Source organism: Ochlerotatus camptorhynchus, unplaced genomic scaffold (genome assembly GCF_037179485.1).
Source record: "Ochlerotatus camptorhynchus isolate MF236.1 unplaced genomic scaffold, CSIRO-AGI_Acam_v1.1 ptg000008l, whole genome shotgun sequence".
Classification (NCBI taxonomy): domain Eukaryota; kingdom Metazoa; phylum Arthropoda; class Insecta; order Diptera; family Culicidae; genus Ochlerotatus; species Ochlerotatus camptorhynchus.
Genome location: NW_027040500.1, coordinates 4263067 through 4290861, shown reverse-complemented (window position 1 = coordinate 4290861; position 27795 = coordinate 4263067). Strand labels below are relative to the sequence as shown.

Sequence of the window (27795 nt, the reverse complement as noted above, 5' to 3'; positions counted from 1 at the left end):
CAACCCACTCAAAGCTCTTCATAACTAAAATTGTTATGAGAAAGGATAGGGCCTTCAATTGAAATGCGTAATGCTCTCTACAGAATGATGGTCACACTAAATGGAAATGGATATGATATTAAAGCCCTACAGTAAAAGTATGGACGACTGTCACCACAAAACTGAAAAAAGCTGTTCCAATCGAGCAAAGCGGTGCATTTTGACGGTTCGATTGGAACAACTTTTGACAGACGTCCATACTTTTACTGTAGGGCTTTATATGGTATTGGTTCAGCCCTATAACGCAAATCATTCAAAACGACGATGTGAATAATTCTATCGAACGTCATAATTTCCTGATCTGAGCTGGCAAACGAAGATAGGTAAAGCGTGAAAACCAATGTTTGGCTTATACGTGGTGGAGGAAGTTTCCTCTACCATCGAAGAATTTTTTTTATCTATAATTGGAATGGCTGATTATGGCTATTCAGTATGGAAATTTAGATAATCAAGTTATAAATCTAATTAAAAGCTCTTGCATGTCACACTTTTCTTAAATGTTTGTCCTATGGATGTGCATCATCACGAATTCAACCACAAGAAAATCAAAAGGCTCGAGCAATGCAATAATCATTCGAAGTATTGCGGATGTTTTGGTTCAGTGTAGTTTGTTTACAAATTTTATTCCGTACTTTAAAAGCACAAGCGTGGTCTTGCCCGGTTGATCAATTGTAATTTTTCATGCAGTATTTTGAAAAGTAGTTCAAATTTTAAAACTTAATGATGAAGTTTGCCATCGAATCAGTATCAAAATGTTGTTCAGCTCGCTTAGGTAGCTTAAGCACGAAAAATGCATTTTCGAATGTGACGCTCCCAACACCGGGACTGGTGCTGCACACGAAGGTATGTTTTATTACTTGAAAGGTTTAAGCCCAGTTCAATTATAATCTATTGTTGCTGGAACAATTCCAGGGCGGCAGTGTACCGTATCTATCGAAAGAGGTGCTTCATTATTTGACTACGGAACCGCAGGTGATGCTGTACTCCCTCACCAATACAGATCACATGGAGGAAGCTGTCCGTGCCTGTGGTGATGGCATTGCCAGTTTCGTTGGTCAAAAGGAATCTATATCCATGCTGGTCTTGACTGATCCTGCTGAGCTTTGTAAACCCAACTTTCACGAGAAGGACTTAGTCCCTATCTTTAGTCGAAGTGGACGGAAAAACTTCACATCCGAACGATACATGCAACTAGTGGAGGCTTTCAAGCCAGACATTTATGTTCCGTTGTTTGATGGCGACACCGATAGCGAGAGTTCGAAGAAGCGTTTGCAAAAGTCTCTGGATAGAACTGAAAAATTCATAGAACAGTGTCTAGAGGTGCACCGGAAATCGGAAAGCTTGAAACAGTCGGGTTTGATTGGACCTGTTATGGGAGGATTCGATTTGAAGCTGCGGATGAAGGCGACTGAGTTTCTGAATCAATTTAAAAATGATTTCAGCGGATACCTAATAGCAGGGTTGCATTCCAATGGTTTATCAGCTACTGAACTGAACGAATGTAGCCTTTTGGAGGTAGTGGCGCAAGTATGCCCGCAACTGCCAGCAGAGAAAACCAGATTTATGCTTGGCGCATTTAGCCCATTAATCATTCTAAGGCTGGTTGCTTTGGGAGTTGACGTGTTCGACACGAGTTATCCTTATTTGAAATCGCAACAGAACCGTGCATTGGTTTTCAGTTATGACATCACTGAGGAAGATGTCGAAAACCGTGAGATTGAACTGGATATGAAAGACCCTAGGTGGGCGGAAGATTTTACAGGATTCAACAAATCTTGCACGTGTTTGGCATGTGCTAAACATACGAAAGCTTACACGCACCATCTGTACAATACACACGAAATGTTGGGTCCGATTCTATTGATGTTGTAAGTACTAGTGTACTTTGACTCAAATGTAATGCTTATACTTACTAATAATTTCAGGCACAACATACACCATTATTTTGAATTTTTCAAAGCCATTCGGAAACACGTCCATGAGGATAACATCGAAGAGCTGATTGATCATTTGAAGAAACAGAAGGATTCTGCTCCGTTCGACGAAAAGACAGGAATGGCCAAATCAGATCTAATTAGTTCTGAAGATAACGTAACCAAGAAATTAAAAATTTCTTAATTTGCAAAGTAGACTAACGCATAGTTCAACTGTTTTTTACCTAACGCTCCTAGATATGCAACCAACTTGTTCATTCTTTTTCGGCATAAATGACTGAATGTAAGATAAACAATTATATTATAGCTCAGAGTAAAAATTTATTCAAACCCCAAATGTTAATGTGGCATGTAGCCATCCAACAACTCGCTTACCTTTACTTCTGAGCGGGCACCTTCCCTTGCGTCTCCCGTTCAGCCGCCCGTTGTTTGGCTTTCTCGTACAGCGGCATTAGCTGACCATTCTGGGCCAAAATTTTCAGCAGTTCTACTATCAGCGGCAAATAATTATGCTTCCTGCGAATATTCTCCACCTTGTATCGCTTACGCTTGGCCACCTCATCCTCGATCAACATTCGCAGTCGAGTGATTTCATTCTGCTTAGTATCGGTCTCCATTTCGTCTTCACCACTGGACTGCAGCAATTGATCAACCTGACGCTGATAGATCATCTGCCGGTCAGAAACCAACGCCATCAGATTGAAGTGAATTTCACCTTCGCTGTATTTCTGAATACGCTTTTCGATTATGGGCCGCACAACGTTTAGCCAATCTTCCCCGGCGCCAACAGCACCCAAGTCAATTGGACCTTCCTTCAGTCCATCCAATTCATACAGTCTACCATCGATAGGAACGTACCCAACGAAATGGAACACATCCTCGTCCTTGTTAGCTTGTTTGTTGTCCAGTTCGAACAATGTCTGCCTTGCGAACGAATTATGTACCGTGCGAATTTGGGAAGCATTACTCATAGCCAAACCCTTATTATAGGCATCGAACGAGACACAAAAGTCCTTGAAATCGGCCAAAGTTGATCCAAGTTTTATGTCCGAATGTTTTGCGTTGAGTAGAATGCTGAGAATTGCTTGAGTTGCACAGGCATTGTTGATCACCTGCTTGGCAAAGAAAATTTTCTCCAAACGACTGTCCTGAACGATAGATCCCGCCGGCTCGTCGTCCTTGACCCATTTGAACAAGAAAATCAACCCATGAACAGGTTCAAGGTTCTTGAAGTGCTCCTCGTCCAAACTCCACAGTTCCTCCACCTGTACTCCCTCAACATCTTTGGGATTTCAAAACGAAATACGTCAGTCTTTTTCATGCGACAAGCTAAACAATAGAACAATGGAAAACTTACCAAATCCACGGATTAGTTCCGTGAAAACTCCCGGGTCGCTCTCGATCAGACACCACTCGCCAGCACTATCAGCCATCGCTGTTGGTTATCTTTCCAAACGACGGCAAGTTGAAAGCTGTTTTTTGGCTATGCCCAGATGCAACCACGGACTGCCGTATTAGTTGCAAAGATAATTCACTTAAATTGAAAGAAATCAGTAAGATATTTGGAATAAAACAATTTAAACTCGTCAATTATTGGACAACACAAGAGAGGCAACGAGTCTCGCTGATGAGCTTGAAGCTGAGTTCGCTATTTTTTGACAGACCCGCGATGCATTTCTCTCTTGTCACGCTTGTTTTCCAGCCAAGATTGTTAGAGCTGGGTGGGATATTAATGCGAGATGCATCGCAAAGGTCGTAATCTCAAACAACAATTGAAAAAGGCCTATCAGTTTTTAAACACAAAACTTTCCCAACTTCCCCAAATCAACAGCAGCATAGAAACTTTTCTCTACACTATGACGTTGTTGGTTTGCGTAGGCGTCCCACGCTGGGCTTACAAAGTTTTGTTTTCAAAAGCTGATGAGCCTTTTTTAATTGTTCGTCGCAAATGATCGCTATTTTATAGTACGAGAAATACTCAGAGGGAGATGAGCGGTTTTGAGCCAAATGAACTGCCAAAATCTGAGCCAATCGAACATTCCCATTAGATTTTATCCGAGTATTTCTTATTCTTATTAGCATAAATTTAAGAGTATTGCAATCGAACAGAAATTCAATCACCTTTGTTTTCGTGTGCTGCTCAAATTCAACTACACGGATAGAAATCTCCTTATACCTTTTGGTAAATTTCTATTGCTGATTATTCATAAAATGTATAAGTCAACTAATAAGCAGACGCCTTGCAAAAAGCTAATGAAGATCATGTGTCAAATGAAATGTATAAGCGGCCACACATACCTTTTATGCATTCTTATAGGACCTATGTGGTTTGTCTAATGGAATGCATAAGGCTGATGTTTTGACAAAAATGTATAAGTGAAACACATGAATAAAATAATTGATTTTCGTTTCGTTTACGCAGAAAAAAAAAGTTGTTGAATATTACATCCAAACTGCTGCAACCAGGTCAATCCATCGGTTGTGTAATATAACGTTGTACGATGTACATCGATTTTGCGAACAAAATTACATCCATTGATGTAATATTGTATCTGCTTTTTGCTATTACATCATTATTTCATACATCAGCTTGAATAAGATTGATCGATATTACATTTGTTTTTTGCTGTGTAGTTTTTGGAATTAGAAACAATATTCTAACTCTATTGATTGTTCTTAGTGATCTTAGTTGGTTAATAATGGCACCAAAAAATGTGCAAAATATTGCGATGCAGTTAATTATTATTTTGCACGTAAATCGAATCAAAAATAAAAGTCATCTAAAATACTGGCTTCTAGCAAGGGTTGCAAGAAAATTTAGGTACAAATCTCTGCTCCCGAATTGTATTTTGTTTTCTCCGCCTATCTCTCCCCCTGAGTTTTTCTAGTCTGAACGATTGATAAAGTCACTACCCTCGTTGAAATACATGGATTTTCAATGTGATATCAATAACGTTCTCTGACTGTTTTTCAAAGTCTTGAAATATGAAAAGGTTTATTCTGCAGATCTCAGAATCTAAAATGTTGTATGAGAAGTTTGCGGGTAGAAAAAAAAGTGAATAAAAGTTGAAGGCTAATCATCACTTGTGACTTGGGTTCTTTAAGGGTATTGAGGTTAATGCATATTTGTAATCTGCGTTAAAAATAGAACCGAAGTCCAAAATTTCGTCAATTTTAATACACTGAAACATCACCATTTAAGCACCCCTCAGTGAGACCATAAGGTAGTTTAGTGTCAAACAGTAAAGTTAATATTTTGCTTTAAATCTTGATTTAAAAATCGAGATGATAGTCTATGGGTTCCAAAAAAAAATATTGTTGTGCTCAGAAAACGAAGCGCTTTCCGAAGGTGTATTAAAACCAAAACATTTTTCAAAATTAAAGAACCCAATAGGCAAGATTAAATTAAGAAATTCAAAGTCAAAGTTTATTTTATAAAATCTGGAAAAATATTGCATTTCCTCCATGCAATGCAAAAATGATTGCTCCAGTATTAATTTTATTACGTACCTGGGGTGGGCCAGCTTTAGATCTTGGAGGGAGTAAGCCTCCTCCCCTTATTTACGCCAATGCATTGCATGCTTATAGGGGCTGATGCATATATTATGTCACGCTCTAAGGGGGGGAGGGGGGTGGTCTAAGATTTTGTGACAAGCAATGCATTAGGTATAGGAAAAACGTCACGATAGGGCGGAGGGGGTAATTTTTTGCTCGATTTAGCGTTAAATGCTTGTGGTTCTAATGTACCAAAATTGATGAAATTTTGGGTTTGGGCAGATTACGAATATCGATTTATCTCAATACCTCTAAAGAACCCAATTAAGTCACGCCTCAAAATATTCACACTGTTTTCAGCATACATTGGTTCGTTTCGTTGCTACACTTTCCAGTAGCAAGAGTGCATTCCAGGGTGGCGTATCGGAAAACGGTTTGTTTATATGCTATTCCATTTGTACTATGACCATCGAATATTTTATTTTAAAGCCAAAACAACCCGCAATATTGGCAAATCAAAGTTGGCACTCGTGGAGAATAGATGAACTATGAAAGTGATGATGGTTTCAAAATTTTACACGGTGAGGTATACGAGTTCAATCTTAAAATGCCTTTATTTTGCAAATGGAGCATTTTATTTAATTCTGGTTAATGCTACGCTAGTAGAAAACTTAAGGACTACTTAATAGACACATAATATAGAAAAATAATTTCTTTTCAGATTTTTAGGTGTAGACATAGATTTCAGCTTTTCTACAACTGTAGCAGCAACCAGAATTAAATAAAATGCTCAATTTGCAAAATAAAAGCATTTTAAGATTGCATTTGTATACCTCCCCGTGGAAAATTTTGAAACCATCATCACTTTCATAGTTCTTCTATTCTCCACGAGTGCCAACTTTGATTTGCCAATTAAAGAACCAAAAATTTAGCTGCATTCTCGGCTGCGCTTGGATTTATAATAACAGTGAGGTGTATCCACCAATTTTGGATTTACCACACAACGTACAATCATCGCCTTTCTCTATCTAGCACACGGGTAAGAATGTATTCAATGTTTTTCCCACTAATCTGTTCCCTCTTAAAGCCTGGTACGCAGCTGAAAAGTAATGACGTTTTTACGTGCTACGGGATAGGACACGGAATGCTAAAGAAATTTCTTTTCCTTAGCATTTCTTGACCCAGTACGCAGTTCAAAAGAAATCGGTAAAGGAAAGATCGATTACATTAGTATCGTGATCGATATGAAGGTGGCGCATTCTGAATGCAATTTCACTTTCCTTGCGGAATAATGGTCTGACCAATTATTCCGTTAGGTAATTTTAACGTTTGTTGTAAAAATGATGTTTTGGATGCATTTTATCAACATAAAAATTGATAATTGTTGATTTTAAAATTAGGCGACACCTACCTATGATCTCAAAATTTAGCAATAGACACCTCCCTATAGCTGTCAAATTTACTTTTGGGAATATTCCTCAAAAATTACTTTTCCGTTTTCTTTTCAGCTGCGTACCAGGCTTAAAGCCTGGTACGCAGCTGAAAAGTAATGACGTTTTTACGTGCTACGGGATAGGACACGGAATGCAAAAGAAATTACTTTTCCTCAGCATTTCTTGACCCAGTACGCAGTTCAAAAGAAATCGGTAAAGGAAAGATCGATTACATTAGTATCGTGATCGACATGAAGGTGGCGCATTCTGAATGCAATTTCACTTTCCTTGCGGAATAATGGTCTGATCAATTATTCCGTTAGGTAATGTTGGCGTTTATTGCAAAACTGATGTTTTGGATGCATTTAAACAACATAAACACTAATAAGTGTTGATTTTACAATCTGACGACATCTCCCTATAATCTCAAAATTTAGCAGCCTATAGCTGTCAAATTTTCTTTTGGGAAAAATCCTCAAAAATTACTTTTCCGTTTTCTTTTCAGCTGCGTACCAGGCTTTACTCGCACTTCTAATAATTCGGTGGTGCAGCGTACTATAGTGCACGCCGATTAAATTTTGCCTTTTTTAAATGATAGTCTAGAATTGTTTAAAAATTTATTCAGAAATTCCCATCTTTTATAGTTTACATTATTTTACTGGAAATTAGTTGACAGCTCTGCCTATCATCGTCATCATCATTCCTGATGATGACAGCTTGTTATTTTTTGAGAAAAAATGCACTGGAAAGCTCCGCGTAAGAGATAGCAACAAAAGTCACTCTCCTTCTCTTTTTTCCTTGTATGCCGTGCAAATAAAAAAATTCCCTACGCGAAGAGCAGAAAGAAAAATTTTACTAAGGTGAAAAGTGCGTAATTTCTGCAGCAAATAGTTCAAATCCGGCCGTAAAACTATCGTAACAATGTGGCCGCGATGGCGTGGATGAGATTGATTTAGAATTCAATCCAATCTGAGTAGTTTCCGTTGTGTAATTTGTGAAATAAAAATCTGTGTTGGATAGGCTGCTGGCAAGCGATTCTTTTCTCTGCCTACCGTGGAAGAAGAGAAAAAATCAAAATGGTTGTATCGAAGGATGGCAAGCGGCGAAGAAAAGTTGGATCCGCAGCGGCTGTCGGTGCCAATAATTCTAGCAGTGCAACTAATAATAGTAACAGTGCCACCGGAGGAAGCTCCACCGGGAATGGGTCACGTGGTGGTGGCACTGGAGCCGGAAGTGTTGCCGCGGTAGCTATCAGTGTGGCTGCTAAACGAGAAACTCCCGACATTGATCTTTCACCGCCGGAGGTTCCCAAAAGGTGGGTGGTTATCTGTAGATGTACACAACGGGGCTGGGATGAGGTTTGGTATATTTCTGTTATGCCGGAGATCGTGCATATTTATTGATTTCGTTTCTAGTTTGATCAAGAGGCGAGGTTTATTTTTTTTTGCAAGAAAAATTTTTATTCGATCTATGGTGTCAATGTTATCTTTGCCGTAAAAATGTGTATCTCTCAATCAATCAATAAACACTGTTTTTTTAGAAGTTGGCAATTTTTGCTATGTAACTCACTCCATATTGTAGGTTTTGCGTGACATTATTTTAAGATGAAAGATTGTTTTTTTTTAATTAAAAAATATCCTGTGATGTATTGTTTACCATGATAAAACTTTGATTGTACACCACTTGTTATTCAGTGATGTAACTACCCATATCCTCTAAATGCCAGATAAATGACTATCAGGACAAAGGATGTTAAATATTAAATACTTCACGACATGAATAGTAAGTTAATTACGCGGTTCTTTCTTTCTTTTAACGGGTCTTTTCGAAGTTAATTTATATCTCGATTGATCGCAGCTCGCAGTGAAACGTATTGAAACGCTGTAAAGCCTTCTTTAGCTCAGTCGGTAACGGCGCACCCATAAATAATTGGAACAGATGAAATATTTTAAATTCTTCGCATATTCCAAGCTGAACATTGCATTAGGTCCTAAGTAACATTGATCGATTCTCTTCGGCGACTTTCTTTTTCGTTAATTACTCGAGCCCATAACCGTTCCTTGTTGTGTTTGTCTTATTAGATTGCTTACTGAAGGCACTTGACGCCCAACAGCTAAGTGTAAAATTTTAGACTTGTACATTTTTAGTAACTTGACAATGCTTTCCTTATTGAAGAGCTTCATGTCGTCTGCATATATAAGTACTTTTTTAAGTATGTAGGAAATGTCGTTTACGTACAACATAAAAAGAATAGGGCCTAAATGAAAACCCTATGGCACCCAGAGGTAAACGAAATGGGTTCTGAAAGTTTATTTTGAAAGCGAACTATTTGTTTGCGTTGCGTTAAGCATGATTGGAGCCAATTCAAAAGTCAAGATTTCATTCCTATTTATTGCAATTTAAAGAGTAAAGTAATGTAGTGGTGTATGTCGATTCGGTCAAATGCTTTACTGAAGTCAGTATGAAGAGCTTCTACGTGCTTACCATTGCCCATGGTGTTAAGAATGAAGGTTACAAATTCAAGAAAATCAGATGTAGCTGAGCGTCCTTTAAATAAGCCGTGCTGATTGTTTGTAATTTGAGTTTTTACTTGTAAATTTTTTTGTCCTTTACAATTGATTCAAAAAGTTTTGGGATTCAAGAGATAATGGCAATTCCACGATAATTACGGATGTCAGATTTCTTGCCTGCCACTAAATGAGACGATTTCCAAATTTTGGGGAATTTCCCATTTTTCAGTGACTTATTGAAAAGGCGTTCAAAAGGAAGGGAAAGTTGTTCAAGAATACAAGTGCAATTCCGTCAGGTCCTGGTCCTTTATATAACTGTTCTCAGAATTTTAAAAGCTAGGTTTTTACCCAATCCTGAATTTGAATGCCTGATTTCTAGACTAACATTTGAAAAGGGCGGAACTCCAAAATTACCATATCGAGAAAATCGCTTCCGAATTTTGATGACCTAAAAATTAATCCTATTTCACGACTTTACATTTTCTGGATAATTTTATAAGCTTGACATATAGTTAATAGTGTAATCTATCATCATGCGTCACTAAAAACTCAAAAAAAAAGTTTTCTTTGTCGTGAAATTGAGAAGAAAACATTATACGCCCTGATAATTTCTTACATGTTGTTACCCCCCGGATCTTCCATCATTTGAACTGCCAACACTGGTGATACGCCGTGGAAGTACACCCTCGGGATTTTTTGTTTGTTGTTCCGCCTTGGTTCTTCGTTCGCAAATTTTGTGAGAGTGGAATTACGCCCGGAGATTTTTTGGTCTTCTTTTTGTTCGATGTTTACACGTGAAATATCAATCGGATGCGTTTCAAATGAATCGGGCGTGACTAGATACTACAGAATCAATACGTTTGGCATATTAAAACAATATAATTCGTTGTTCTGGTGCAAGGCGTAACAACCAGATGCATCATAGAGTTGAAAGCTGAAAATACGCCATGTAAGAAGAAACGTTTTCGATGATTTGAAGTGCTATTTTCTGCTACTTTTTCGTGTTTATCGAGTAGTTTGTGAACTGTTCTCTCTATATGTGGCAAAATATGGTTTGTTTACATTTTGGCTCTTCCGCCCCTTTCAAATGCTAGTCTAGATTTATCAATGTAGATAAATTCTACATTTCACAAAAATAACTCTTCATTGGAATTTTTTTGAGAATTTCCTTAGAATCATCCCAAGATGACTTCAGATTTATTTTCCCCTTTGATTCCCCTGAATTATGTTATTATTCTCTCTGTTATTGTTGTACCTATTATTGTTGTACCTAAGCGTCTTCAAAATTCTCAAAATATCTAGGAGTTTGTTTTCATGAACTTCGCTTGAAATTTGGCTAAGCATTCTCAAATCATCATCCTGGAATTTTTTATGAATTTACGATTAAACTTTGGATATTAATTGGGGAATTTTACCATTTTTAGCTGTTTCAATTGAACCGGGAAAAACAGGTATTAAAATTTCTAAATAGAGTGAATCGGGGTACATTTGTTTCAAGCGCGTTATCTTAAAAAAAAATCCAATATTCTAGCTGTTGTTGAAAAATGGTCTAGAAAACTTTTCAAGCTCTAGAGATTTCAAAGACCTGAAAAACCTTTGAAGCCCGGCATGAAAAAATGTCCAAACTCACATTTTTGAAAAAAAAACTTATGCGAAAAAATTATAGATTAATAAAAATTTATAAGATCATGAATTCTATGTTTCAGAAGCATTTAATTTTTCAAGGACTAAGTCCCAGCATTAAAAAAAAGTTCCATTACATCAGAAACAAGATCGAGAATTTAAAACATAAATTGGGTAGAGTACTACTTCATCCTAATCGCCCTTTTTGGGCCTATCAAGCAGAAAACTTCAGTTAGTTAATAAGCTATGGAACGAAGACAATGAAAACGCGTGATATGAATGTTTGCACCCATTATTCCCAAAAACAAAAGAAGCGCTCCGACCGAATCAATTTTTATCTTCATCCGATAGGCCGAAGTGAATTCATTGGCGTTTTAGTGTGTTAGGCTGAGTTTAGAATCCGTAGGCCGAGTTTGGCGTCAAGAAATAGTGTTAGACTTTTAACAATATCTCAACGATTGGTTTTTCTTTATCAAATCTTACGGTACATACGGAAAGGTAAATACATTTGGAAGCCATCAGTACTAATAACATTCCGTTTGGTGCTAATCTGCGCAAGATTAAGAAAGACTAAGTGCGGGTTGTACTTAATAGGCCGAAAATAGGGTAGTTAACCCGACATATAAATTTTTTTCTGTCGTTGTAACACGCCGATTCGTACTGTACACTGACCCGCACTCGTATCCACGTCTGTTTGATGGCACTGTCGAACACTGACTGACTCGCCTGTTGCTACTCACTCAACACCAACCAGTATCGCTATCTCGCTATCCCACTCGCTCATAGGTTCACTCATACATCGTGCTATCACGTTTCCTAATTCATACCCGGTACTGAACACTAATCCCACTCTACTACTTACCCGGTCATGATGCAATGCGTATCAATCCGTTACATCCTTCCTAATTTTTAGTTGTTTACTAAGCGTATTCTTTTTTTAGTGATGTTTATTTAGCTATTGTTTCTAACTTTTATTGTACGTTATGTTTCGTATTTAATCTACCATCTTGAGTTTATTATTTGAATTTTACACTACAAAATCATCAAATTTAGTCGGTCGTCTGCAAACCCGCTTCGTACCTGGTTTCAGAGGATCTTCTGTAGAGGTCGTGGTACCGCCTTGGATCACATCTCCGCTCGCATCTTCGGCAACTTCAGTTTCCGAATCTGTAGTGTCGATCTCCGTCAAAGGTGTTACAGCGTCTCTTAACTTCTTCAGATGTGAACTGTTCCGCTTATACGTCTTGCCAGTTCCCATTGACCTTACAGTGATCTCCCCTCCCATGATGTCTGTAACCTCAAATTCTTCAGATCCGAAATTTGGCTGATATGATCCGTTTCTGATGTTCCGCATCAACACCACGTCTCCCTTCTCCAATTTGTGATTTTTCGCCTGCCGCGCTCCGTCAGCCCTTGTTTTGTGTTGTTCCTTCTTTTCCATGTCGTGATCTCTGCATGATTCCCATTTCAAACTCGGTGGTTGATGAATAGATGGTATACGATTCCGTATCTCCCGGCCAAACATCATCTGTCCTGGGGAAACACCAGTCGTTTCTTGTGGAGTCGAATGGTATAACGTCAAGTACTCGTAGAGATCAGCCTTCCAATCTGTTTCCTGAATACAACTAATTTTGATTCGTTTTCCAATATTACGCATCTGCCTCTCCACAGCTCCATTTTGTTCCGGCCAATACGGTGTAGAGAGGTTCAGATGGATCCCGTAACTTATACAGAAATTCCGAAATTCAATCGCCTTGAATTGCGGTCCATTATCTGAAGTAATCGATCGTGGTATGCCGAACGAACTAAACATTCGCAATAGTGCACCGATTACTTTTTGTGTTGTTGCCGGCTTCATTGGTTCTATCTGTACAAACCTTGTTGTGTAGCATACGACAACTAGTAATGACACGTCCCCGGGAAGACCTTCCTTAAAATCGATCGCTAAATCTTGCCAGGGCATTGTCGGAAGTCGACGGATCATTGGATTGTGCTTATCGGGCAGCGCCGTCATCTTACACGGTTTGCAATTCCGGAGAATTGTATCCACCTGTCTATCCATGAAAGGGAACCATACTTTGGCCCTAAGCATCGCTTTCATGGATGTTCCACCTTGATGTCCCAAATGAGCCAAATGAATAACTTTTTCTCTCAACAATTTAGGAATAACGATTCTGTCACCTCGCAGTATCAATTCTCCATAGAGCGTTAAGTCATCTTTAATCGTAGCTGTCTTAAATTCACTCGGTACTTCGTCCCAGATCCCTGTATATATCGCTTCCTTGACTTTTTGTAAATCATCATCACGCAATGTTTCCTTTTCAAGCTCGTCAATAGACAACACAGTAGGTTTTATTTCATCTGCTAGCCAACTGATAACGTCTGAACCTGTACTACAGTCTTTTATCCCTTGAGAAAGACGAGAGAGTGAATCAGCGAGATTTCCATCTCCCGGTTCATATCTAACCGTAAAATCAAAACTTTGCAAGCGCAGAATCCATCTTTCTATCCGAGCTGATGGTTTTGACTTGACCCTGTTGAAAAGATATTCCAGTGGCTTGCAATCTGTTATAAGCGTGAAATGCATCCCATAGAGATACACGTACAGTTTTTCCATGGCCCAGATAATTGCGTAACATTCTTTTTCCGTTTGACAGTATTTCTTCTCGAAGTCAGCTAAGCTTTTCGATATGCAGGATATGGTTCGCGGGACATTGTTTTTAATTTGGATCAAAATAGCGCCCAAGCCATAAGGGCTGGCGTCAGTAACTAGTAAAGTCTCATCTTTTGGATCGAAAAATCCTAGATATTCTACTCTACCCAGTATTCCTTTTAGAGCTTCTAGTTCCCGGGAATGTGTTTCTGTCCAAACGAATTTGCATTCCTTATTCAGCAAAGTTCTCATATTAACAGTCATTGTCGACAGATTTGGGACGAACTTTCCAACAAAATTGATAAGCCCTAAAAGTGATCTTAGTTCAGTAACAGATGAGGGTGCCTGCAGCCCAAGAATAGCTTTGATTTTGTCATCCGTAGGCCGAATGCCTTCGATGGCCACAATGTGTCCTAAGAACGTCACAGATACTACCCCGAAAACTGACTTTTGCAGTTAATCTTCATGTTCATTTTCTTAATCCGATCAAGAACTTCTCGCAAGGACTGATCATGTTCTTCCACAGTTTCCCCATGGATAAGAAGGTCATCCATGTAAACTATCAGACCTTTAATCCCTCGAAATAAATTTTCCATTTCTCGTTGGAAAAGCTCGGGAGCGGACTTTATCCCGAACATCAACCGACAGAAACGGTAAACCCCGCTTCTTGCAACGAATGTAGTGATGTTCCTGCTATCCTTATTGAGCTCGAAGTGGTAATAAGCGGCTTCAAGGTCAATTTTGGATAATTTCGCAACCTATCAACACATATAATAAAAAAACTCTAACATAGTTCTCAAACAAATATCAAAGTTTATTTACGTACCTTCTTTATTCTTGACATTGCATCATCGATATTCGGCATTGGATAGTTCTCCCGCTTAACTGCCTTGTTAGCAGCTCGCATATCTACGCACAATCTGATTCTTCCATCGGATTTCCTCACTGGGACGAGTGGTGACACCCATGTTATGGAAGCTTCCGCCCGTTCGATGATTTGTTTCTCCAACAGCTCTTGAATCGTTTGTTCCACGTCCGCTTCCATGGACATGGGAAACCTCCGAGCTGCTTGGACGACTGGTGTTATTGTTTCATCAACTTGGATTGACAAACGAACATCCGGTATCTTAGGAAACGCTTCCCGTCCTTCGTTTGCGTCCTTTGTACGCTCTTCCGCCGAAATCTGGTTCACATGATATCCGATTTTCAATATTCCCAACGCAAATGCAGTTCCCTTGCTCAACAAGCTAACTTGACCTTCCGGAGCGACCAAGATATGGGACCAGATTCCAGTCTCTTCACCAGGAATTTTCACCTCCGTTTCGAATGCTGTACTGAAGAATATGTCCTGATCAGATGCAAACGCCTTGAATTTGATTTCGTCGCTTTCAGGCTTCCTTTTATTCAGGATCTGTGCTCCTTGATTTTTCAACCTCTTGAATGTCTTGCTATCGATAATGTTAGCTGGCGATCCGGAGTCGATGACCATCTTCGTAATCACTCCACCAATATTCAACTCAAGTATCTCATTCAGTTCCTCCGAGGCCTTGACGAAAAAAATACCCTTATCTGTCTCCGTCTCGTCACTGATGATTGCATGAATTCGTTTGGCTCCAGCTGAGTTTCTGTTTCCCGGTTCATTGTGTTTCCTTTTCCGGCAGCAAACTTTAAAATGACCTTTCGTTCGACATCCATAGCATTCCACATTCTTCGCCGGGCATTTGTCTATTTCTTTGGCCAAATGTCCCGGTCTGTTGCAATTATAGCATTTCCTTGAACCTTCCCAAGATCTGGTACTAGATGAGGTCCTCGCAACAACTTTTTGAACCAATGAGCCATCGTCAAACGACGTTGAGGGTTTCTCGTATTCCCTCGTTTGTTTCTGGACTTCTTCTAGCGTTTTTCCCAGATTAACTACTTCAGAAAGTGTCAACTCCTCTGTCAATAGCTTCTTCCTTAAGTCAGCCGACCGGCATCCTTCGATAATTTGATCGACGATCATATCGTCGACATCGATAAAACAGCATCGATTTGCTTGCTCACGTAACCGAAATACATACTCCTCAAAAGGCTCTTGGTTATTCTGCCTCATCGACCGTAGAGAATGACGTTCGAATCGTTTCCTTAATTGCGGGGCGAAATATTCATCAAGAGATAGAATAGCCGATTCGTACTTGAGGACAACTATTTCCTCGTTATCGTCCACAGTTTTATGAACTTCCCATTTAGCGACTTTGTCGTAGTATGATTGAAGATCTATACCACCCAAAACTAGCAATAAATTGCATTTTTCTTCATCCTCTTCTATTTTGTTTGCCTGCAAAAACCGATCCAAAGCTCGCTTCCACTTGATCCAATCGTTCCTTGGATCTGTGCCCACCTTGAAAGGTGGCATTGCAGCTGCATCTATAAAAAACAGAGACACATTGTATACCTTAATACGTATGTCGATAACATCCAATGACGCTAAACTGTTTCATTCCTTGAAACATTCTCTGCTTGCATCTGAGCTTGCATCGTGTTCATTATTTTATACCAACTTAACCTCCTGGAATTGTTGGCACAACTTTGTTGTCCAATGTTATTTTTTTCTCTACTCAAAGCAACCGCTTCATTTTACATCCACAAAGCATAATTCCTACACACAAGCAATCGGTTTAATTGCAGCACGAAGCATAAATCCATAACACGAAGTAACATTTCTCAATTTCTCTTGTGCATTATTACCATGCACAAAAACAATCGGTTCACTAATTCTCCCAGAGCCCTATCTTCAGCACGAAGTATAAGTTCTCAACGAAAAGCAAAACTCATCAACACCCATGTACAAAGCAATCTTTTTCACGAAGCAAAACTCCTCAGCACGTAGCATAATCCCCGTTCACGTAGAAAATTCCTCAGCACCAAGCATAATACCCATGCACAAAGCAATCTCTATCGCGAAGCATTTTTAGCACGAAGCATAATTTCGCATCACGAAGCAAATTTAACCTCAAATTTAGCAACACGGACCACTTTTCCTGGGAGCATTTTTTTTCACAGCGCGGAGGCATTTTGTATTTTCTCTGTTTTCAACGGAGCCTTCTTTTACTTGCATAGCACATTTTTGTACAACCCCAACATCATGAAACAGTATCATAACCACAAACATCGAGTATTTCATATAAAAGTAAGTTCAACACCGCCGCCATGTTTTCTCATCTTCTGTGCATTCTGGCCTAAGCAGCTGCAAATTTTTCCAATAAGCCGCCATATATTTTTTTTTCCAGCGTTCACGTTAGTCTTGAGAAAAAAAAATCAGATTCACTCTATCTCCCGAATTATTGTTTTTTCACTAAATTGCCAGTACTGTTGGTACGTAAATGTACCTCGAAATGTACGCATGAAACATTTGTTCATATTTTTTTTTTGTTTTCTTGTTCCAAAACTGAAACTTACCAATTTTAATCCTCGCCGCCATTGTAACACGCCGATTCGTACTGTACACTGACCCGCACTCGTATCCACGTCTGTTTGATGGCACTGTCGAACACTGACTGACTCGCCTGTTGCTACTCACTCAACACCAACCAGTATCGCTATCTCGCTATCCCACTCGCTCATAGGTTCACTCATACATCGTGCTATCACGTTTCCTAATTCATACCCGGTACTGAACACTAATCCCACTCTACTACTTACCCGGTCATGATGCAATGCGTATCAATCCGTTACAGTCGTGAATCTTTCCAAGTGGAGAAAATTTTCCTCGTTCCAGAATAATGAGAATTTTTCTTAGGCTACGATCTAGAACAGTTGTCTAGGCTCCAGAGTTATAAAAATTTGTTTGAGGTGTTTCTGAAGTTTCTGTATTCGAGATTTTTTAAATTTGCTTAATTTATGGTCACTTAAGCTTTTTTTATTTTTCATGAATGTACAAGCTTATTCTTATTCTAATTGATGATGTGGTTTTTTTGCATCCATTTATTATTTAGTTTGTGAAAAATAAATTTCTGAAATCGCCATGATCTCTGAGTCATCTTCATCTCAACTTTATCTACTTATGCGTTACTTTTCCAAATGGTTTAATATTAGCCTTTTTTTTATCAAAATGCACTTTTTTTCATAATTATCTTGGAATTTTACTTAAACTAAAAAGAAAATATCCTTATATTTTAGTCTCGTATATTTGAATTCTCTTAGTAATTTCCTTGAAACTCCCCTAAGAATTTCCTCGTAATTCTCAATATTATCCTCAATATTCATTTGAAATTATTCTCAAAATTTTAATCCCTCCCCTTGGCTAGTTTTTGCACCTTGCTGTTGGTGGGCGGGCTTAATTTCATGCTAGTGGAGTGTTGGAGATGGTAGGTTTATGGTCGGCGTTGCTGGCTCATGCCGCGATAGAATGGCGTCATGGGCAGGCAATGGGGATTACTAAGCTTCCCCTCTCTGATAAACCACTGCATGAGAGAACCAAAGATCTAGTCTAGCAGTGATAGTATCACACTTGTTACTCCTTTAATTGAGAGCCGCGTCGTAGTACGCTTACGTATAGGCACTGACGTTGGGTGTGATACTGGCGGGTTTTGCCGCAAATCACTCTTATTTTATTTATTTTTACGCAGATAGATCTATTTGGGTTTGCAAGGGAATTATACTATTGAAATGTTTCAGAAAATGCCCAACAGTGCTCCTTCTATTTGCGTGACAAGCTTTCATTGTTGTTTTCATTGAAGTATTACTCGGGAAACAATGTCAAACATAATTTTTGTACAAGGTATTGTAACTAATCTTATGTGTGCTTCATTTTGATTTGGGATAAGTGTTTGAACTATGGCTCGGGATTTCCACTGTGGCGTGCTTCTATTGTTACATACCCATACGTATTTTTGTGGTGCGACATAGTGGAAGCGTGTGAGCATAGTTGGAGCATATACTCCATATAATTAAAAAAAAAAAAAAAAAAAAGTTGGAGGCGAACCAGCCCAAGGCTGAAAGCCTCCCTAATAAAGTTAAATAATAATAATAATAATTTAAAAAATCAGCTAGGAAACTAACTTCAAAATGAAGCATTTTAGTCACTTGAAGGTGTCATCTAGGTCGAACTAAGTTATAATAAATAGGTATAGGTCAAAATCAAAAGTACTTGAAACACGTTTAGTTTTAGATTACAAGCACAAGTACAGGTAATTAAAAAAAAAGCATGGGTTATGATTGATTAGGTGAATTAGAGATTTCAATAATTTATTAAATTAGAGATATCATAATCATCAAATGAACTTAAATAAGAAACTTCAGAAAGCCTAATGACATTAAGTAGATTAACAAAAGAATTAGGATGCGGGGGGGTCCGCTTAGGGAGGCAACTAACCTTTAAAGTTATAGAATAAATCTTCTTATTTAGTCTTGAACTTTAATAAGAAAACGCAAGCAGACCAATAGCATTAAGCAGATTAACAAGGAGAGGAATAGTTTAGGAAATAAGTAAAAGTAGAGGTATGTGACAATTAATAGCTTTTAAACTTTTGGAGGTATTGTATCGAGTTTGTTGTACTCGATTACTATATTATTCTCTCAATACGCGAAATCTCTTATATATGCGGTTAAAGCATTTGAGTTAACTTATTTCTTAATGTTCAAGTACTTACATTTGTAAACAGCAGTCAATGTTAATCTATGAACTAAACCATACGTAAAATCGATCTTTCCTTATGTGGTATTGATGCATGTTTAACTTTTCGCGGCTGTCGGATTCAACGCGCCTACGTCTACGGAGCTTACGCAGAAGTGATACGCAATTCGGTAGAGCTTGTCAAACGGTTTTGAGCATACACTACCCGTCATAAGTGATGACTCGCGTGGAAAAGTATTGCAACACTCGTTTGAATATTGCATCACCCCCAAAAAATTTTAGCATCACCCAAGAAAAGTTTATATTTTCACTAAAAGTTTTCAGGTCTGATCCACATCAAATTCAAGTGATTTCAAACTTCTCAGGTGTGATTCACATCAAATTCATGTGATTCTAAACTTTTCAGGTCTGATTCACATCGAATTCAAGTGATTTCAAACTTTTCAGTTCTGATTCACTTCTAATTCAAATCATACCAAACTTTTGTGTATAGAATCGCAACGACTTCACGAGATTCTAAACTTTCTGATTCTCCGTGGAGCGATATTATTCTTATGGCGGGTAAAATATATTAAATGATTAACTATTTTTCATAGTTATTTCAAACTTATCTACTAAGGATCAATAAATTTGAAACGATTTCTAGCTCGAAATGATTCAGTACTATCCATAGTGATATCTAACATCTCTACCGTGAGCCATCACTTTCTGCAAAACTTTCCTAGTCTAATTAAGAGCTTTCTGAATGTTTACCACAATAATTTAACAGTGAATTTATTCAAATTTTAGTGAAAATATAAACTTTTCTTGGGTGATGCTAAACTTTTTCAGGTGATGCAATATTCAAATGAGTGTTGCAATACTTTTCCACGCGAGTCGTCACTTATGACGGGGAGTGTATGTAGTATTGAATTTGTTCGGTGCGGTCGCGAAATCTTGAAATGATTGATACGTTTTTTAAATTAACTAATTTGATACAAAGCTCAGTAGTAAATAAGTAGAATATCTAGGGAGGAAATCAAAATTAATCAACTTGCAGGGCTGTTACAACAGGCGCGGATTTCGCGATTTTCGCGGATTTGTACTTTCAGCCGCGAAAATCGCGGAAACATTAAAAGATATCGCGAAAATCGCGAAGGGACTGATGTGCTGTCACAAAAATTGTGGAATTCATTGTAACCTTTCCGTCCCGGATTATTTTGTTCATTTGGCTCTCAATTTTTTACCGGTTCAAACCAAACACCCTGCAAATAATCGAGAAATGATCTCAGTTCCATACGTTCGGATTTACACGGAAATTCCCTGGGGTTTGTCCAATGTGAGACATTTTCATGGTTTTTTTTTATTTTCAATATGAACATAACATTTTTCGTTATGAAATCATACACGAATCGTATATCCCTGTCCAAGGATGAGGGGCTTGATGATGATTTGTCAAGTGTCGCTATGATTTTTTTTTTTTGCAATTTGATAAAATTGTAGTTTTTCTCCAGTTCATTGATTTGAAAGGTTCATGCGAGTTAATTTCACGGAGCCGTAAATTGTAGTTTTATCATAATTTTAATATTAGCATAAAATAAAATAGTAATTTTAAATTCGCTTTTGTAATGCTAAGGTAAATAGTTTGCTTTGAGTGTAAAGTTAATTTATAAGAAAGTTCTAACAGTTTTTTTTTGCACTTCGAAACTTGACGGGTCATACCTCTAACATAGTAGCAGTGACAGTGTCGCATGTCTTAACAACAACTGCCTGCGACTAGTGTTCGAGGGGCCGACAGGGCTGAATACGGGTCAATACTAACAAAACTCTAACACTAACATGATCCCGAAACTAACGTTCATCCATTGCACTAATAGTTTAATGTAGTTGTACTTTCCTAATAACCCATCTATCACAGACAAACAGACATAACACTCGGTTGGATAGGTTGTTCATCGAATACGCATTTGAGGTCAATTCGGGTGTTTTTGGTTGGTGGTGCCGCCACCTGTGGCGCGCACGGTCGGTTCCCTTGCGTTTGACGTCTGCACACTAGCGCCATCTGTGCAGCGTACTATCCATCACATGATACTGAACAGATGGCGGTAGTGTTTTAGTGAATATGTTTTGTGGACAGAAATATTAAATGTGTTATTTCTGTTTGTCTGTGCATCTATATTTCTTTTTCGTTGTGTGTGTGTGTGTGTGTGGGGGGGGGGGGTAAATGTAACCAATACTAATACCTTTCTCTCTGTTCTTTTATTCGTTTTCTATATCCCTTCACCATCACCCCATATCCCATCATTTTGACGAGAGATGAGTTACTTGCATGGTGCATGCCTAAGTCGTACTACAGGATAATATGCTGAGCGTGGTTCTATCACAAATCGATAGAACTGAGGAATAATGAGGTAAATTCTACACAGTATTTTAAAGGAGCCAACTCTAAGCAGGTAATAATAGCAATTAATAATCAATCAACCATTAAAAGGTAAGAATGAATTTATTTATTTTAAATACAGTAATGACCCGATTTTGTCAGCCCCTCCGCGATTCAGATTTTTTTTCTTTCAATAATTTCACATAATCATAAATCTCATTCGTCATTCGTTAAGAGGGATATTTAAAGTATACTTTGGTGCAATAGGTCCAAGAAGATTACTGAAAAAGGGCATGGGGTTTGTAGAACATAGAAAACATTTTCAAAAAAGGGGGTTGACAAAATCGGGACATTACTGTATTGCATTTACATTTACATGATTTATCACATATTTCCGGAGAGCTTCGAGCTTGGAGCGTAGTTGCTTTTGTAGATGGGCACGTCATTTGTCGGTTTCTCGCGGATTGGGGCTCAGTCTGGAAAAACTAATAACACAAACAGGTAGAAGAATAGTTCCTCTATGATTTGTTATAGTTTGTTTGCGGGATTGTTCTTTTGTTCGCGGGAGGCCGACGATTGACGTGTTTGTTTGCAGGGGCGATTGCGCCCAGATCTCGGGGTTCTTTGGATTTATGGTCGTAATCTTATACACACAGTTGATCACAATACGAGCCTAAAAGCTGCAGTGACCTAGTGAGCACCATAGCTCGAGTCGTCTGAAAGTATTGTGTATCGCATGGAGAGCCCAACCGAGATTCTAGCCTATTAAGACTGCAGTTGGTCAACTCTCGAAAAAAAAAAAAAAAAAGAAATCATACACGAATCGTATAGATGCGAGTAATTGACATGTATATCGGATATTCTAGGTTCTCTAAATCGTCCTGGAGTTCAGTTGATTTGTTCTACTATATCAACCAAGACTGCAATAATGTCTGTAGTATCGAAATATGTCCAAATATTTGAAGAACCTACAACATCTGGATTACTCGGAAATAGATCATGCATGATCGACACTTTGAATCTGATTGGACATTTTTCGATACTACAGACATTATTGCAGTCTTGGTTGATCTAGTAGAACAAATTAACTGATGTCCTCGACTATTTACAAAGTCACATATACGATTCGGTTATGATTTGACAACGAATAGGTTCATAGTAGATATAAACAAAATAATGAAAATGTCTCACCATTGGACAGACACCAAGGAATATCCGTGTAAATACAGAACGCGACGTGAACATTAAGGGTGTCTTATGAATCTCTGGTAATTTCTCAATTATGTGCAGGGTGTTTGGTTTGAATCGGTCAAAATTTGAGAAAACTACAGCCAAATTAACTACAACATTTAGAACAGCATAATAGGGGAATTTACGTATTCTCGTCAATCTAAGCAGCGTCCGAACTTCTATTAGCGATTTCTCAGCGTCACACACATACATGACAGGTTTGTTTGTTGACATTTATCTGCTGCTTGCTGTTCTACCAATTCCAATCGACAGAATTGATCAAAACGGGTTGAACATGTTTTTACAACGCTCCAAACTTCTCAAGTGAGAGTGACTATTGTCGGCAGTCTCTTTTTCTTCGGCACCCTTTCCATTTGAAATGCGTGTTAACCAGCTGTTCTATTATCGGCAACTCGAAATCAGCCGTATTTTGTAGTATGTATATTTCATTAAAAGAAAAATATGGTATAACAGGAATTCACAGTCGTAAAAATGTAATCAGATTGAAACTGAAAAGGTAAGGAATCGGCTTAATACATTCAGCGAAGAGTTTTGATGGGAAAATACAGTGAAATAAACGTTTCAATTTCGGTTGCCGAAAACAGTCAATGGGTGCCGAAGCCATAATTTACCCTACGTCAGAGACGCAAAGGTTAACTTTCAAGAAAATTTGCATTTCAAATGAAAATGCATTCATTTTTTTTTAAATAATGTTTCATCAAATCTAGGCCGGTATTATTCAATAGAATCTCATAATATTTTATTATGTTCACTAATTACTCAGAATTTATACTATACATAAATAACTGAAGATGATACATTGTTATTTTTTTTAAATGCTACAAACGGTTCTATAACATAGCATAGCATAGCATAGCATATGCGATTGTACAAATCGTGGGTGGCTGTTTAATGGTCAACTAATACGATTTGCAGAAAATATCGTGTGTTGACGCAGAAAATATCACTTGGGATTTGTGATTTTCCCCACACAAACATAAAATCTACAAAACAAGCATCGCATTATACACCTGGCCACATCCTTACAATCGCAGGGGACGGGAGGGAAAGTTATTTCAACATCTACTTAAGAAGGTGCAGGGAACCCATACTACCTTCATAGGTGTCACAGGACGGAAAGAGTTGTGATAGTGGGAGGGTGAATGATTTGGAAGCTCTATTTGTCAATATAGAGCATTTTATAAATCAGTGACACAAATGGAATCTAAATAGATAAAATGAAAAGATCTCAACCGATTGACCTAGTGACTTTGCAGCGTCATGTTTTCGAAAATGACTTTATTTAATGTTCCTTGAACCACCGTAATCACTGATAACGCTCTTCTAGCTCGCATCCACAAAAGAACACACTCCACGCATAATCAAGGTCATGTGTTTTCGGACTTTCTTCTTTAACACTACACAAAGACGTTGCTCATCGCAGCAACAGAAAAATAGATCAGCGCGCTAGAGGTCATACCGGGCAACCGGTAACATAAAAAATCGATAGCACACATTTATTTTATTATCAAGTACTTAACTCGAAACAAACCGGATGGAAAATAAATAATCTCTAACAGCCACACAATAATAAGGTATGATTAACTTTTCTTCCATATAATTTTCATTTTTGCTTGGCTGGCACTTTTATCACCAAATCTGGTAATCTAACATAACATTATAGAACGTGTGTGCGGTATCTATTCTTGTTCGATCACACCTCACTCGCTTGAACAAAAGCCTGGCTCATCGCACCAACCGAACAATAGATCAGGCGTGATTGAGGTCATATGCCGGATAACAAAAAACAATGTGAGAGCACACAAAACACCATTGCATCATTAATTCCAGAACAAAACGTTTGCAAAAACTAATTCAATCAGATTAAATTATCGCGCACGGGACTAATCTGCCGACAGCAGAAAAATAACACGCCACGGAGGAACGGCACAACCTCTCTTAACCGAAGCACAAAGCAGACCCTGCTACAAACGGTTCTATAACATTCCCCAGAAAACCATTCCCCAGAAAGCACCATTCCCCATAAAAGCATTCCCCAGAAAAGTATGACATGTATTAGATTTACTTTTTTTGTTTATTATAGTCAGTCCTGGAATCTTCTTTCGTGTATAAAAAAAGAAGAAGAAAACTTCTTAATGGGTCAAGGGGTTTTAGGAGACCTTAATGGATCAATGGGGTTTTCCTTCTTTGAAAATATAAGAAAAGGAAATAATTAATTCTTTGGATAAACGATAAGGAAGGGAATATTCCTTTCTTTGAAAATATAACAAAAGGAAATAATAAATTCTTTGGATAAACGATAAAGAAGGGAATATTCCCTTCTTTTAATATATAAGGAAAATATATATAATCAATAGCTTTTCGCAAGGGATTCGGGGTAATGACCATTTGGGATAATAACGAGTAGAATAATGTTAAAAATTTGTAATCGGTAGTTCAACTTTCCATGCACCGATTTTTTAATTCATCACGAGAAATTCTTCTATTCAGATCGAACAATTCTACGATAAGGTTTAACAGTTTCCGACTGGTTGAATTGGATTGCATAATAGACCCTTTGACTTATCAAATGATGAACGAAGTGCTTGAAAACTTGAAGGTTGTCATTTTATAAAGAGCTAAAAATGGTTTGAAAATGATAAATACATAGTTCCATAAAAGTAAACATAGTGTATTATCAATAGTAAAAAAAGAAAAGTGAAAATTACTAATTTCATCATCTTTTCTGGGGAATGGTACATTCTTGGGAATGCTTTTCTGGGGAATAGTACATTCTGGGGAATGGTGCATTCTGGGGAATGGTTTTCTAGGGAATGGTTACAAACGATACTCCTTTAGCTCAGTTGGTAAAGGCGCAGCTACAAAGCAAGTCCATGCTGGAGGCGACTGAGTTCGTTTCCCGTCCGGACTATTAATTTTTCGGATTGGTAAATTTCTCTACTTCCTTGGGCATAGGATGGTACAGGTATAGAAAGCTCTCAATTAAAATGTGAAAGTACTTCAAAGAACACTAAGTTGAGAGCAGGCAAAAAGCTAATATGCTATAAGCAATAAGCTTGAAATGCCATGTAGTAGTATATAAATGGTATTTTTAGGCAATGAAAAGAGTTTGTTTTTGTTGCGGATTAGTATTTGAAGTCGCGGATTTCTTTTGAGAAATCGCGGATTTCGCGGATCAAATTTAAAAAATCTTGTAACAGCCCTGAACTTGCCAACATAGGCTATCACATTTATTTTGGTGGCACTCTTTAAATGATAATAAGCCTTTTTTCTCGCTTCGGTTGTCTCGCACGGCTTTCGGAATTCGCGCGGTTTTCGTAACTTACATAATTTAGATATTTCGTTCGAAAGGGATTTACTTATTCAATCGGTTTACTACGCGGATGTATCTACGCGCACACGTCACAGCATTTTTTCTATAACTATCTTGAAACAATACATACGGAATCCAGTGTTCAAGCGGCCAACATAGGCTAGTCCTTCTGCTGTATTGTCAAAGATAGAAGCAACATTTATTCAAATGGGTCAAGTCTTGAAAACTAAGCTGTCACGCAGCTCCAGCTTGATACCCAATAAAAAAAAAAGAAATTATTCTCAAAATTTTAATCAAAACTCTCCTCGGAAATCCTATTATTGTAGAATAGACTAGACTAGTCTCTTCAGCAGAAACCCTATACATTATGTATAATGCCCTTTAAATTCTCGTAAAAAATCGTCCAAATTTTATGAAAAAATAAATTAAATTACTCGAGTCCTGAACATTCTTCCCAGTTGCATAGCATTGTAAACTTTCCATAACCAAATTGATGTTTTTTTTAAAATCTATGATCTTCTAAATTTTGAATATTTTTCCCAGGTTGGTGGCCATGTTTTTGATGCTATTATCTGCTCTTGTCTTTCTGCTTACAACACGATTTTTCGTCCCTTTGCACCATGTATACGTCAGGCGGGCCGTGTTTCAATAAAGTCCGTATCTTGCCTACTGTCAAACATATAGGATTGATATGGGGTTGCCACTCTCCTGATTTTTCCCTATCCCATATTTTAAAAGAAATCCAATTATTTATTTTTTTCTAAATCCTTAAAGTTTTTATAAATATTTAACAAATTAAAAAAAGCATAGTCTAATGCTCCTAACAAATATCAAAGCTAAAGAATCTTGAAAATTTTCCTAATTTAATTTCTTAACATTTCTGTTAGTTCAGACTTCGGAGTGTTCAAACATTTTCTTACTCCGAGATCTCCAACAATTTTCCCTAGATCCCGTTTGTATCAAGTTAAAGATTTCTTAAACAATTGTTTTTTAATTCAATCCCTCACGCTTTAAAATTCGGTGTAATGACCCATTCAGCCCAATAGCGACGTTAAACATATTGGTTAACCAAAAGCATCATTTCTATTGAGATAGGAACTAAGAAAAATCAATTTGAATAACTTTTCTTAACTTAAGACCTCCTATGTTTGCAAAGCCCGAGAGCTTACTGAGCAACGCCGAATGCTTTGGGCTGAAAATGAAAATTCTTCCTAAAAATCATGTGCTATTCTGCTCACAATCGACAATACCCATACAATTCTCTGCAGAATAGGAATTCTCCTTGAAGTTCTCCTCGCAACTTTCTTGGAATTCTTCTAAAAATTCTTAACCTCAGAATTGTCTTGCGATTTTCATCAGAACCCTCTTGAATATTTCTCCGAATTTTCCTCAAAATTTTTATAAATAATTCAACTTTTTTAACTTAAGAAGTCCTGTAAACAGTGTAAGATCCAGATACATGAAGTTGACCTGCACAATAGCACCGCGTAGTGAGATAATAGGGAACTTAACTGTTTATCCACTAATAGGCCTGGGTCACCTGAACAATAGTGCGGATGACAGCAATTATT

General features: G+C 37.9%; 4 protein-coding genes across 4 annotated transcripts in view; 3 read left to right on the top strand and 1 right to left on the bottom strand.

Annotated features, from left to right (window-relative positions):
* The window catches only part of LOC135698902 (splicing factor C9orf78), a 101386-nt gene that overhangs the window by 26241 nt on the left and 47350 nt on the right, over window positions 1-27795 (top strand). The window lies entirely within an intron of this gene.
* On the top strand, window positions 702-2225 carry LOC135698195 (queuine tRNA-ribosyltransferase accessory subunit 2). The gene is made up of 3 exons (XM_065218098.1): window positions 702-882; window positions 952-1907; window positions 1965-2225. The coding sequence occupies exons 1-3, from the start codon at window positions 760-762 to the stop codon at window positions 2155-2157; spliced, it is 1272 nt and encodes a 423-aa protein (XP_065074170.1). The 5' UTR covers window positions 702-759; the 3' UTR covers window positions 2158-2225.
* On the bottom strand, window positions 2270-3582 carry Uch-L5 (ubiquitin carboxy-terminal hydrolase L5). Its single transcript, XM_065218105.1, has 2 exons — window positions 3331-3582; window positions 2270-3255 (listed from the first exon to the last, which is right to left on the bottom strand). The coding sequence occupies exons 1-2, from the start codon at window positions 3404-3406 to the stop codon at window positions 2351-2353; spliced, it is 981 nt and encodes a 326-aa protein (XP_065074177.1). The 5' UTR covers window positions 3407-3582; the 3' UTR covers window positions 2270-2350.
* Jarid2 (Jumonji, AT rich interactive domain 2) overlaps window positions 7734-27795 on the top strand; it is a 37948-nt gene continuing 17886 nt past the window's right edge. The window contains exon 1 of the mRNA XM_065218204.1: window positions 7734-8216. Within this exon, the coding sequence (XP_065074276.1) occupies window positions 7978-8216 (239 nt within the window). The 5' untranslated portion in view covers window positions 7734-7977. The remainder of the gene's footprint in view (window positions 8217-27795) is intronic.